General features: G+C 38.9%; 1 protein-coding gene across 2 annotated transcripts in view; it reads left to right on the forward strand.

Moving 5' to 3' along the window:
• The window catches only part of CMTM8 (CKLF like MARVEL transmembrane domain containing 8), a 37,187-nt gene extending 23,868 nt beyond the window's left edge, over positions 1-13,319 (forward strand). For both annotated transcript variants that reach the window (XR_010470131.1, XM_065051626.1), the window contains 3 exons: positions 5,371-5,544; positions 9,909-10,025; positions 12,773-13,319. Coding sequence is in view for 1 of the 2 variants with exons in the window: in XM_065051626.1 (XP_064907698.1) it covers positions 5,371-5,544; positions 9,909-10,025; positions 12,773-12,856 (375 nt within the window). In the remaining variant the exon portion in view is untranslated. The remainder of the gene's footprint in view (positions 1-5,370; positions 5,545-9,908; positions 10,026-12,772) is intronic.
• Positions 13,320-13,648: the final 329 nt, after the last annotated feature.

The following is a 13,648-nucleotide window of genomic DNA, read 5'->3' on the forward strand; positions in this document are numbered from 1 at the left end:
GCCCTGGACATTTTGATTCACAATAAAAGATCCTGCATTTTGGTGTGTGATCTATGTCAGGCAAGATTGGAAAAACGTTTGTTAATCTCACCACCTGCTTACAAACACCCAAAGGGTGGTTTGACTAATCAACATCAAATAAGGGGAGCCCCTGTCGTGCTGAACTGCTGGTCTGGCTGCCCTTAGCAATCCACGCTTAACCCTTAGTTCCCTTAGATTAAAATTATCTCCAACCATGTCATCCCAAGGGCCATGAAAGGTGAGACAAGAAATTAGGGAATAGGCACGAGAAATGTTTGTGCTCTCCCTGCACACAGGAGACTCCCTGGGCTTTTTTTGCATGCAGAGAGTAGCCAAGGGCAGAAAAGGATGGAGGCTGAGACATTCACAGGCTGCTCGTGCTGCTGCTGAGGTAGCTCCTGACATGATTTAGTGGTGAAATAATGATGTGCAATAATTTAGAACGGTCTGTCTTTCTTCAAGTCGTAAATCTCTGTTCTTGGGAAGGAGAGACAAGATGTCGTGCTTTCTACTTGCTGGATTCTGTCCATGTTTAAATACAGGAGATAATTGTTGCAGCAAATGCACAACTCTTCTAGTCTCCTTCCACCATCACTTCCATCTGTGCCAGTAGCAATTCTATATAAATCCTTACGCACACAGAGAACTGAAATGGCCATAGAAAGCATCTCTAGGATAAAGAATAGTAAAAGCTTCAGGCAAACATGCCAGATAGTTGTGGTTTGTTTGGTGTTTTGTTGGGTTTTTTGGTTTGTTTTTGTAGTGTGTGTGTTTGTGTGTTTTTTAATGATGATTTTATTATCATTTTTATTATTAATTTTATTTCATGAAACTAGGTGGGCCTTGGGTGTTTCTCCCTGTCAGTCCTGCCACAATGAGACTTCTTTTTTTCTTTGAAAGGGCAACATAAACTTTTTTTTACTGTATTGCTGAGTTAGCCAGTCAAGGTGAATGCTGTAGAATTTCTAATGCTTAACATCACTGGAGAGGAGTCACCACATCATACACTTTTAAAATACAGTTTGCAAGTACAAATTCAGTTCTGCAGTTTCTAAGCTGCTTCAAAAAGCAAAACTGAATACCCAGATTAAACCTGTGTTCATACCTGCTGACTTGTACCAGCGACATAAGATGTGCCTCCTCTATTAGGCAACAGAGCCTTTATTTTTTTCTTTTTCCAGTGACTAAATAGTCTGATATTTTTTAAGTTCTCAGCACTGCAGAAAAATTATGGCCCTTACTTAAGGGTTTGAATATGCAATAGAGCATCTAATTTTAAACCTGCACACTCAATAATATTGGACTTTGCTACAAAGTTATTTCCTTTTTATGGTATCTGCCAGCTGCTGAAGTATGCATTAGTGCATTTGACATATTAATGCATTCTAGTAATGGAGATACCTGATCAAACAGCAGCCAAACGACCGCAAAATAGATGTCCAAGGTGAAATCAGAGACTGCAATAAACAAGGGAAAACTGCTTGCCTTTATCCTGTACTGGTGAGTGAAATCCCTATTCCCCATCTGACTTGAAAAACTGGATGCAGTTGGGGAGGCCCAGTGTCATAGGACCCAGCATCTGCTCTCATCAACTACCACGTGTTATTTTCTTTGGTCTTCTTGATGCTTTTTTTTCCCCTCCCTTTCTCTAAGTCATTTTTGACAGGATTGTAGTATGCTCCCGCAATTACAGATAAGCATATTCTGACTTGCTCATGAATTAAAACGAAACACTTAGCTATTGCTAATACACTCTAGGACACCTGGTTATAAGGAGATACAGGCCTTTCCCTGTCCTTGCATGGAGCTTTCTCCCTTGGCTTTCAGCTGATCTGACGCGGTGAAGCTGGGAAGCTCTGTACGATCTGTACACGCTGAATTACTGTGGGCGCTCTCCAGGTGTTGCAGTTGCCGGTCTCTGATTTACGGTAACGCTTACCTATCACTCACTCGCCAGATTCTGTACACTAGATGCTCATCAAGATGGCATTTGAATATAGCCCATTATTCCCCGTGAGGAAGTTTGTTATCAAATCAGCAGGAAAAGCGGTATTCTCAGTTCCAGCGGATGCACCAGTGTCATCCAGTTTGTACTGATCTGTTGAACAACAAACGTGTAATGCAAGGGACGGTCAGAGTATTACGAGACAGGCTTTTAACACTGCAAGAGCTGTCTCGGTATTTAACATGCTGAGACAAGCTAATCACAAGAGACTTGTCTAGATGCCTGTGTTCCTTTGACTCCTTAGGTATTTTGTAGATGTTGACAGCCAGTGTGAACTTTAAATCAATTTATTGCATATGTTTACATATGCAATAAAACCATTTGCCGTATCATTTAACTACACACTGAGTGAATTGTTGGCCATGGGCTGATCTGACCTTTTCAGGTCTAATCAAGAAATCTGAAATATTTTTTCAGCCTGTCAGCTCCAATAATATGCAGTAAGAGTATCTGGATCTAACTGAAAATGTCAGATGCGCTCTAATATGCAACCCATCAAAGTTATGATGCATATGAACCAAGAACCGGTTAAGAATATAAATCTGTAACATCCGTCGTGCATCTCAATTGTTTAGATAAATTGCTCTGCCATTGATATGGGCTATCTAAAAACATGCATTAAAAGCAGTTCTTTGGAATACAATACACTTAAATATTAAAATGATCTTGAAAGAGGGGTGATAACACCAGGTTAGAATTTTACTGGAAAAAACAGTGACCAGTGAGAATACCAGTGCTCTAGCTAATGTCTTGCTATCTTCACTGTGCGGTCATGTAAGGTCTCATGTAACCTCAAAATTTTCCTTTTCAATTTTAATAATTTGCTTTTTATGAAGTTTTTACTCTTTCCAGAAGTAATCCATTACATAAGCTGAGGTGTCCTTATCAATCTTAGATGTTTTGAATTTAGCTTTAAGCATTTTTCATAGTCTAGTGCTTTTTATGAGAGAGTCCACTTCTATTTTTAAAAGCTTTCTAAAACCCAACACTGTTGTTGGTAGATCATGGTGTTTAATGGTGTTTTATTTCTTTGTTTTCTTTGTCTCATCTTCAAAGTTTCTGTTTTGGGTATTTTATTAGATATTCATATCTAGGATATGAATAGGATAAATCTGGATAAATCTGTCTTTAATAATTATCTGGATAAATCTGTCTTTAATAATTATTTATCAAGCATGAAACCAATTATTCATTGGTATAATTTCTGGATGGTGAATTTAAATTTACATTAAAGTGGATGAGCACAATGAAAAGCAACTTTCTATCCTAAGAAAATAGTATTTTGTTAGCGGAACAGGCTATCAGGACTGTTTAATCTTAGAGCAGTTGTTACACTAAAATTGAGTTGGTTTTTAATCTAATCATGGGTAGTTTGTGCAATTTGAGGTATTATTAACTGAATTGCTGCTATTAGTAAAATGTTGTTGGAAATAGAATTAAAATGAACTATGGGAAACATTGCTGAACCGTTAACTTTGCATTAAAGAACAGCATATATTTGAGACTACCCAGTTAATGCTATTTGAGCTGTTCTGGTGAGGCAATGCTGCCCTCCCCTGGTTTGCTGTGGAAAGTAGGAATTTTTATCCCAGTCCGAGCAAGTTCTAGGGTTCCCTATCAAGGAGAAATTGCTGAATTGGTGAAAACTGTGGGGAAAAAAAATGCTATTAAAAAGACCATTATGTCACAAGACATTATTACAAGACAAAAAAAAAAAAAAGATAAATAGACATTTATGCTGTGCTTTTATGTATTCATGGTGCAGATATGGATGAATGTACAAGTAATATACAGAAATATACTATGATCACACAAGACAACAAATTGAAGGCTGAATTAAGTTTGGGTGGCAATTGGGAGGATGAATTAAAGGTGGGGTAACTGCTGAAAGTTAGCAGGACGGATTACAATAAACTTCTGTTTAACAGTGTAGTTTTGTCTTGTATACAATGTTTAGAGAGATATCATTAATGTTTACATGTTCAGTTCAGTAAAAGAAAAATAAATGGGACCATGGCCAACAACTTGCATGGGAATAGGATCAGCTCTTGTGCAAATGAAGCTGTAGCAAAACTGTCATCCTCTATCAGGGGCTATTGAGTACAAAGATACCACTGTAGGCTCAGAAATTCTTTCCACTGCACACTCCGAAGAGCTGAGGAACGTAGTCCAATTAAATATTACTATTGCGTAGTCTATTTTTCACACATTTCTTCAGACATCTGCTGCAGACAGAGTAGAAGGTTCTTTAGATTGTCCAGCTGTGGCTGTTTGTTAAATAAGTGTGTTGCTACTTGCTTTAATGTCATCTTCCATTTCTCACTGCTGGGCATCTTCACTGTAGTCCAGAGAGCAAGAAGAGATGAGCCTCGTTTCAAATATAAGAAACTTAGTTCCCATGTCTGACTTCAGTAAACCATGTGTGGTGGGGTTTGGTTTATTTGGTTTGTTTGTTTTTAAAGTATACAATATCCTTTTCTTTTTATAATTAAGATTTTTTTCTAATTGCAACACAAACTTGCAAAACAGACATTTTTTTTTTTCTTCCTGAGGCATATGACTTGATTTCACTTTTGTTTGCTTTTCATCCCTTTTAACATGTATTGCCAGTTTCATGATCAGGAAGGAGGTTTTTTTCCCCGCAGACTGGTTTGCCTGAGGACTTTGCTCAAATGTGAGTTCTTGTCTACTATTCAGAGTCAGGTCACCTGGGAGATGTTTTAAGAACTGTGGAATATGATGGAATTCCCAACCTCACCTGCTCTGGTCCAGCAGCATGTTACAGTGGTGGTGGCTGCTGATATTTTACTAATACCTATTATAATAAAGTCCTAGGAGTTGTTTTGTGCCTATGGTGCCTGCCAGTCCACAGGGCAGGTATGGTCCATTTTGAACTAAATCCCACCTACTCAGTTACCTGTGACTCTGGCAGATGGGACCTGAAGATCCCAGGGGTCCTTCCCAGGCCTCTCGTTCTAAAGTGACTTCACTGACTGCAAAATAATATTATTTACTTTCATGCTTGTAAGCTAGTAGGCTACAATAAGCAATCCTTTTGAGAGCTAGCTGTAACACCACTGAAGGTATGGCTCCATAAAGGTGAGCTAAATCAACACTGAAACACCTTGTTCTGCCTTTCCCTTTGTGACACCCTGTCAGAGCAAAACTAATTTTATATGTTCTTTTTTTTTTTTGTTCTGTTAGGTTAATATTCTGTCAGTGTAGCATCCCAGCTCAGCTCATCAAGTGGTTATGTGAATAGCAGTGCTGTTCCTTGACCTAGAACAAACGTGTGAGGTCTAAGACTGTGCAACAGTTTTCTTTCTTCTCCATAACTTTTGCAGATACTGGGGCTGCTGGTGTGGACCCTGATTGCTGGAACAGAATACTTTCTATATCCAGCCTTCGGCTGGGTGATGTTTGTAGCTGTGTTTTACTGGGTTCTCACCGTCTTCTTCCTGATCATCTACATGACAATGACCTACACCAGGATCCCCCAGGTGCCATGGACCACGGTGGTAAATACAATCATTCTTTGTGGTTTCAGGTTTGCTCGGTTATAAAGAGAATAAAGTGTTGATCCATTCTGTGTGTGCTGTTAACCTACTGTACTAGTGCTTTTTGCAGCTTTTTTCCCTAATTAGTGTGGCTGCATACCTGCAGTGTTTAACCTTCATACTACCCAGACATTTTTAAAGCACTTCTCCTATGATGTTTCACTGTTTTGTTCAGCAGTTGATGTAGTGACTTGATTTTTAATAATGTGCGTGTGACTGATACTTATGCACAGTGGCCTCTTTTTTTTCCCTGTAGTGATTTACATCCCACGAACAATGAGTCTGTAGCTGCCTCTGAGCTACCAGTCCTGGCCATATGGCTTAAACAGCAGAAATCCCTACTTGAATCAACACAAGGAATTGGAAGTGGGACCCTGGCTCTTAAACCATGAGTCTTCCTCTGCTAAAATAAAAGCAAAGGTGATTCAGAGGTAGCAAAAGCCTGACAATCCATATACAGCCTACTGTGAAAACAGGGCTGAAAAATAGTGTTATACGTATGTAAATTACATTCCATGTAATCCTTTGCTTTTAGCTCAAGACTTAATGCAAATCAGATAAACAGCTAATGTAATCACAGAAAAATTTCACAGACACTTAAAATTCAGATCCGGTTTTTGTGGTTTGAACAAACCTGGCGAGCTGTACCTCTCAACAGCATATTTTTACATGATTTTCAAAACAGACTGGTGTTCAGATCCTAAAAGTCATTGTCATCTCAGCAAACTGGCTACTTGTGACCCATCCAAGAATTATAAATTTTAGCTTTGCATTTGTATGCTACAATAAGATGCTGTTCTTTGGTTTTTACTAGTTAAAGATTATTGACTAGAATTCTGTTATTTTTATGATAAAATATATTTGACTACTGTGTTGCAAACAGCTTTTTATCAACTATATTGTGTACATGACTAAAATTGAATACTCTTTTCTTTCTGTCTTCCCATTCGCTGCTGTAATAAATAGCCACCTATAGCAATTACTAATAAGAACAACCAGGATTGTGTTCAGATAGCTTCTCTGTTTTCAAGTTCATGACCAGCAGTTACCATTAAGGCTATAATACTGCTATAGAAATGTTGGATTGTTTCAATTACAGCAGTAATGTGTCTGGGTACATTTAAAGGTGTGGTGGTTTTTTGTTGTTTTGGTTTTGTGTGTGTTTTTTGTTTTTTTTCTCATTGCATTAGACCTAAGTACTTTTAAAGGGAAAGCATCTTTGTATCCATTTGTATACAGCTTTAATAATTACCCTTTTCATCAGTTTTACACTATCATCAGACAACAGCTGCACATAAATGTGTTGTCCCTGATCTATGTGGTAGGCAAGCTGTAGTATTTGATTTGTATCTACTTCATATTGAGTATAGTTCTTGCTCTGAGTTCCAAACATATTGTAGATAAGATCACATAAATGTAGGTCCAAAAGGGAGTCTCCTTTTATGGTAAAGGATAACATGAAAAGAAAATAAATGCAAAGTAAATAAAAGATGCTTGCGTTCCAGCTTGTTTTGTCCTAAAGTATAAAAAGACCTGACGGGAACAGCCTTTGACTTGGACTTCTGCCACTCCGGGCTGGCCAGGAGTAATGTTGTGTCTCTTTTCAGAGAGATGTTGTTAATGTCTTCATTTAAGAAAGCGTGACACACACCTTTTTGTGTGACGTGTGCCTTTTTGAGTGACACACACCTTCTTCAGTGATTGAGTTTACACCCACCTTCCCCCTACTCCCTGAAGTGTTTGGAGTTTCAGCCTCTGCTAGTTATTTCTCTGCCCCCTTAGGCGACAGTTAGCTCCAACTGTGCCTGTTGTATGCAGTATCCAAAATTACATCTGGACTTCTCTGTCATAAATCCACTTTTTGCAGGTTAAGCACATTACCAAATTGCTTAAGATGCAGTTACTTTTACTGCAAATTAACCCAAAAGATCTACTTCAAAACTGACTCTCCTTAATAGTGCAAGTTCTTTGCTAAAACAATCGATGGAAGCTTTTAAAATCTGGTAAATTTGAATTTAAGAAGCAGATGGTAATTTAGCATGAACCATTTGGTTTGAGTAATATATTGGCAGTAAAGGCCCAATCAGCTTGCATTGCATTCCATCTTCCCCAACAGCGTTATTTCCCAGAGCAGTGCTTCTCAAAAATTATGTGCTTTTTTTCTTTTCTACATGACAAGATATTGAAGGGATTTGTAGCTTTCCAAGGTAATTGAGTCTTTTTGGAACGGAAAATCTGAAAATAACAACAACAAATACTCTAGGCAATCAAATTTGGAGTTTGAAAATGAGTGCTTTACAGAAGTTCACCTAAACCTGCCAATTGTTGGTATCTTATCCTGAAATTGACAGTTGTTTTTTACTGTAATGCCCAGATGAAACAGGAGAGGTAGATCTGTGGATAGCAATAATACCTTTTATTAGATCAACTGATACAGGTTAGATAAACCCCCCTCATTTATAAGTGTGTGGATCAAACCTCAAGCGCCAGGCCCTGGACTCCATCGGAGCATTGAGGCACTGCCCACGGTTCCCTGTGGAAAGGTGGGTAAGTGGCTCTTTTCCAAACACCCTGAAGTTGCAAGGACTTGGGAACCACAAGACGTACCCTTTAGCCTGCTCTGGAAAATGTGAGAAGGCTTTATGCACAGGAAGCCTCATACAGGCAGTGGTGACCTGAAGACTGACGCGTTGACAGATGACAGCACAGAATGCATCTCTCTGGAGGGACCTGCAGTTGAGAAGGCGCGTGTTCAGGGAATGGCTTCCCTTCAGAAAGTTTTGAACCCCAAGTGTCATGGGAGCACGTGTCTGTGGGCTAGGCTCCGCTAAATCTGAAGTGAACTCTGCCAAAACCAAATGTCCTGGGGATGGATGTGAGAAGCTTCCTTACCAACCACTTCAAGCTGTTGATCCACAATGAGGGAACTGCTGATGTGGCCACAGCTGTTGTTGTTGCCTTCTGGACTTCTCTTCTTGGGCTGTAGCCCTTCTACCGGAGCTGGTGACTATTCATAGTGAATAATTGGCATATATTCCTAGCATCCACTGGGTTATACCGTGGAAATTAGTAAGTTGGAGCTGGACCAGTATAACAACATTTAGAGACAACTGGGGCAACAGAGTTAAGGGTTATGATATTTGGGTGACACTATAGAGTGCAAACATGGGTCCAGAAGGTGAAGGAAGCAGATAATGTACAACATCAGGAGATCTGGTCTAAACTGAGTTACTAATTCGTGCAATTGTAGCTGGGTGCAAAGTATGTAATGGGTTTTCCTCTTAAACATGGCACAAGTGAACTAAAAGTATATTTTATGGCCAAATTCATATGCCAGACAAGTAGCAGGGTGGAGTTTTGGGGGATTTAAAAAAAAAAAAAAAGAATGAACTTCCTATAGCCATGATCAAGTAGTTAGTAAGTAAAGGACAAATTATTAAAATTATGTACTTTAAAACCCCCCTCATACCTTTTTCTTCTTAGACTTCTGTTCTCTCTTCATTTCCTGTTCTCTCTCACATGGAAAACCTGAACAAACTGTCCTTGTTTGTTCTGTGTAGTGTTATGTGAGATCAATAGTATCTGCTTTGCTCTTTCTTAGTAATAAACATCGGTACCCTGAGACATTAACTCTGTTCCCTGGAAGAGAAATGCAGCATCTGCCATGGATGGATCTTGATGACCCATGTAGTCTATCCAGACTGTTATCCTCTCTGGTTTTATCTGCTTCTTTCTCCTCTCAAGAACAGGCAGAAGGGAAAGATACTCAAAGGTGGAAGAAAATGACTGCAAAAATTACACCCTCTCTATCTCCTTCAGAAGTGGAGAAAATGACGTTTTGGAAGCTTTATAAATATTCTTCATATGCCACAAGTTATTGATTCCTACAGCATATCTTTCTGTATATTAGAAATATATTCAAATTGCGGGTGTTTTTTTGTTTGTTTGTTTGTGGCGTGTGTGTGTGTTTCGTTTTGTTTGTCATATTCTTACTGCCTAACACTTAGGCTGTGGTAACCAAACTGTGTCTCTATTTTCACTTTTGGAAAATCACAGTGCACCACCTTTAAGACCCTTCTGGATTTAGTGTGCTGGAGAGAACAGTTTATCCAAAATGTGCTTTAATGTTTGTGAATCTTCAAAATAAGCAGTTAAATTGTAATCTTACAGATAGAAACTTGGAAGAAGGTAAAAAGAATCACATTTTTTGTGTGCATTGGATGTGTACACTATATTTCAGAGGATAGTTTTTGTAATGTTGGAATTGAAAATGGTAATAACTGTGTGTGCATGTTAATTACTCGTGGTGTTTGCTTTTTCAACAGGGTCTTTGTTTTAATGGAAGTGCCTTCCTTTTGTACCTCATTGCTGCCATTGTAGATGCATCTTCAGTTACCAAAGAGCTGGACAGTCACAATTACAACAGCTGGGCAGCTTCTTCAGTGAGTTCATTTTCTGTTTAAATCAGTTCTGTGCCCAATAAAGTTATATCAAAAGTAGGCTTGCTGGAAGTGTGGGATGAAATGCATCCCTTCTGGATTTTGAAAACCTGCAGACCAATACAGTAGCTCATGCATGAAACCTACAGCATCTGTAATTCAGTTCATGGTTTTTAGAGGTGACTAGAAATTCCACCAGGAGATGAAAAGCACATCAGAAAAGGCTGCAATGTTTTTAAGGTTGTGCTGCTTTTCCTCTCTCCTTCTCCTGTTTATTACCAGCTCTCTGGCAGAGGTTATAGTTTGCACATCAGAGTAGGCACAACAGCTTGGGTGAGCACCAAATCACCTCAAAGCACTTGGACAACTTCAAAAGCAGTTTAAACCAACTCATCTAACTTTGCATGTGTGTGGATAAGATGCACTCAGCTTTTTGTGGGCTGAGCCGTATACACAGCACCTTTGGGAAGTTCCTGAGGTGCTATTGTTGTTTCTACAGTGATCTTACTGTTACAGCCTCAGCTTTTTATAATCTTTCTTCTGAGTTGGGTGGGCAATGCCTGAAAAATCATGCAACTTCCCAGTGTTTTAAAGTGGACACAGATCATTAATTAGTCTGACATCACTGTCTTGCTACTTAGATTTGATTTGGAAATCCAAATCAGTCAGTCAATGTGGGTGAAAAACCATGTCTTGTTTTGTTTTGCTTTTAAAGACCCTTGCCGGTTTTTGAGTAGGTGAACATATTTTCTAGCTAAGTTAAGGGAGTTTTAAAAGAACTTTTTGCCTGTTGTGGCAACAGTAGTCAAATTCAATTGTATAGAGTAATTCTGAGTTACAGCTACTTGGCTAAATGTTTATGCTTCTGCAGTTGTCCTCTTTGGGCTATTCACTAAATCCTGTCTTCTGTCTGAAGCTTATTGTTTGTGGCCATGAACACAGAACCTTGAACACCTGCTCTGTTTTTGCCTTGAGAATTTGGGTAACTTACATCCCTGTCACTGCAGGGGGGGTGTTCAGAGTCTCGCCCCTTGGCAGTTCGTAACTATTGATCCTGTTACTCAGCCACTACTGTTGACAGGAATTTGCTTGCTTCTAGATAAGCTTCCATGCTGATTCAGATTTTATACAAAATGCAGTTGTCTCATGGGATGTTTGTAATCTCTTCTAATACCTCCTAATAGTGTTTATCTAATGCACTGTCTAAATAAACTATTAAATGTAGATTCTTGCTTTCCGAACCCATTAAGGGTTTCATGGATGGGTGTTTGTGAGAATTTAGCAAACCGTCTATCCCCAGCAGGTGTTTTGTGTTAGAAAGATTATAGATTGAGGTTTTATTTCGTAAGAAACACAATTATTGGAAAAGAACAACACTACAATTTTCTATTGTAATAATATTCAGTATCATCATCTGCAGTTTTTGGTGCCACAGATTAAATTTATATTAGACAAGACTCACCTCTGGGGGGCTTAGATTTACTGCCTGTACGCATGCTTAGTAGTGCCCTGCTGTCAGAGCTGAAGGGCCTACCCAGGCCAATGATGGTATATAAGCAAGAAACATTGGTAGAATCATGATATATTTTTAGGCTGGAAGGGACCTCTGGAGGTCATCTGGCTAACTCATATCAGGCTACCAGGACCTTGTCCACTGGAGTTTTGAGTATTTCCGGGGGTGGCTATTCCACAATGCCTCTTTTGCCCTGTTTGATTACTCTCATTGTGATTTCCTTGTCCCCTCAATATCTAATTGAAATTTCCCTTCTTGTAACTCACATTTGTTCCCTCTTGTCCTATCACTGCTCACCTCCAAGAAAAGCACTGTTAATCCTGTTTGCAGCGTCAGCTTTATTTGGTCCAGTTACCAGCGCGAAACATTCTGGTCTTATCATAAGACCATTTTGAACATTGTCTATTTTGAACAACACACAGTGATTAACAGGAACTTAACCACTGGCACTGAATCGGACTTTATCGGTACAACTTAAATAGTTCACAGCTGTTCTTTGGTTTCTGTGTGCGTATGCTGCAAAGACTGCAGAAGCAACACCCCTGATACTGTGTTCATTTTAATCTTTAAACATAAAACAAATCTAGCCCACTACAGAAAGCTTATGCCGTAATCGGTTTCTGACAAAGTGGTGATACCAGCGTGGTTGCCCTCGCTGTTGTCTGCACTGAGGAATACCTTTATTCATCCAGAGGGAACCTCTGGAATTGGTAACCTAATCGCTACTGCTGTTTGAGAACATGTCTGGGCCTGTGTTGGAATGCAAGTTTTCTCTGTAAACCGGCTGTTTTGGTGCGCAGTGTGCCATCCTGCGGCACAGGTGGGCTGTAGGCAGCTCCTGGGATGCAGCAGCAGGGCTGGAGTGTTGGCTGGAGCTCATGTTGCCCCATGGACCACCCCGCAGCCTTTACCAGCAGCTGGTGTTACGACCAGCAGGTATAGGATGGGTGGAAGCTCAGTCTATAAGATCCATACTAGGGCAGTGTAATGGGAAGATACAAATTGAAATATGCCATGTTTTGTCTGCTTCTAGGCCCATATTTTTACAAATAATAAAAGCTTACTTACACAGTGTTGACTGCAATGGCCTCACGCATACAAGGAGATGAAAGAGTGCCATTTTAGTCAGCCTGCTGTTTCCCATTTTTCCAAATCCTATAGCTATTTTTTTTCAAATAAATGACAGTGTTCTCAATTATATTTCTTTCCTAATGTATATTTTTTTCTTTCTCTACAGTTCTTTGCCTTCGTGGTTACCTCCTGCTATGCTGGAAATACGTATTTTAGCTTTATATCTTGGCAATCACGAACTTTGCAGTAAATATTTTGCTAAAGTGAATTCTGTAGTATAAAATACTTTGAGGATTGTACTCTTTTCGACAAAAACTTGGAAGAGGGATGAGGTATTTTTGAACGTTTCTGTTAGTATTGGCATGATATATTTTAAGCATATATTAAAATTGTTATTTATAATACAATATCTTTAGAGAGATCTAACACTGACTTTGTACTGTATAATAAAATTTTGTACTGCTTCTTTTAAGATTAACATGGTATTTTTCTAGGCACTGTATAGAAGTTATTACTAAAGCTTTAATAAATCTTATTCAGACAATGAGCTGATTTTGTAAATGCAACTTTTTAAATGTCACAGGTATACTTTTGATACTGAATGCTACAAATGAAAAACTAAGATTGATACTGTCTCATTATTATGTATAAGAAGTGACTGTGCAGAAAAAAAACACACCCAAAACTTTTAAAATAAATAAATAATTGCCCTACCTGTGCATGTTTTGTAAACTGGGAGCACATGGTTGCTTTTGAAATTTGTTATTCAGAGTGAAAGATAAAATGGTAAGAATTCTGATGATCCTGTGAGTTTGCATATTCTAACAGCTTCTCACAATCACGAGATTGCTTTTGGAACGCGTTCCTGTAAGTCTGAAGCTCGCTGAAGGAATGTTGCACCTGAAACACATTATCTTAACAGGTTTCTCAAATCCAGCAGGCTCCAAGGCAAAAAAGTCTAGACAACAGTCCCTGAGCGCTCAGTGTTTAACCTACTGAGGGTATCACAAAACACCTACTAAAGGTAATACATTTTCTTTCT

This window comes from Columba livia, chromosome 2, assembly GCF_036013475.1.
Source record: "Columba livia isolate bColLiv1 breed racing homer chromosome 2, bColLiv1.pat.W.v2, whole genome shotgun sequence".
Taxonomy (NCBI): domain Eukaryota; kingdom Metazoa; phylum Chordata; class Aves; order Columbiformes; family Columbidae; genus Columba; species Columba livia.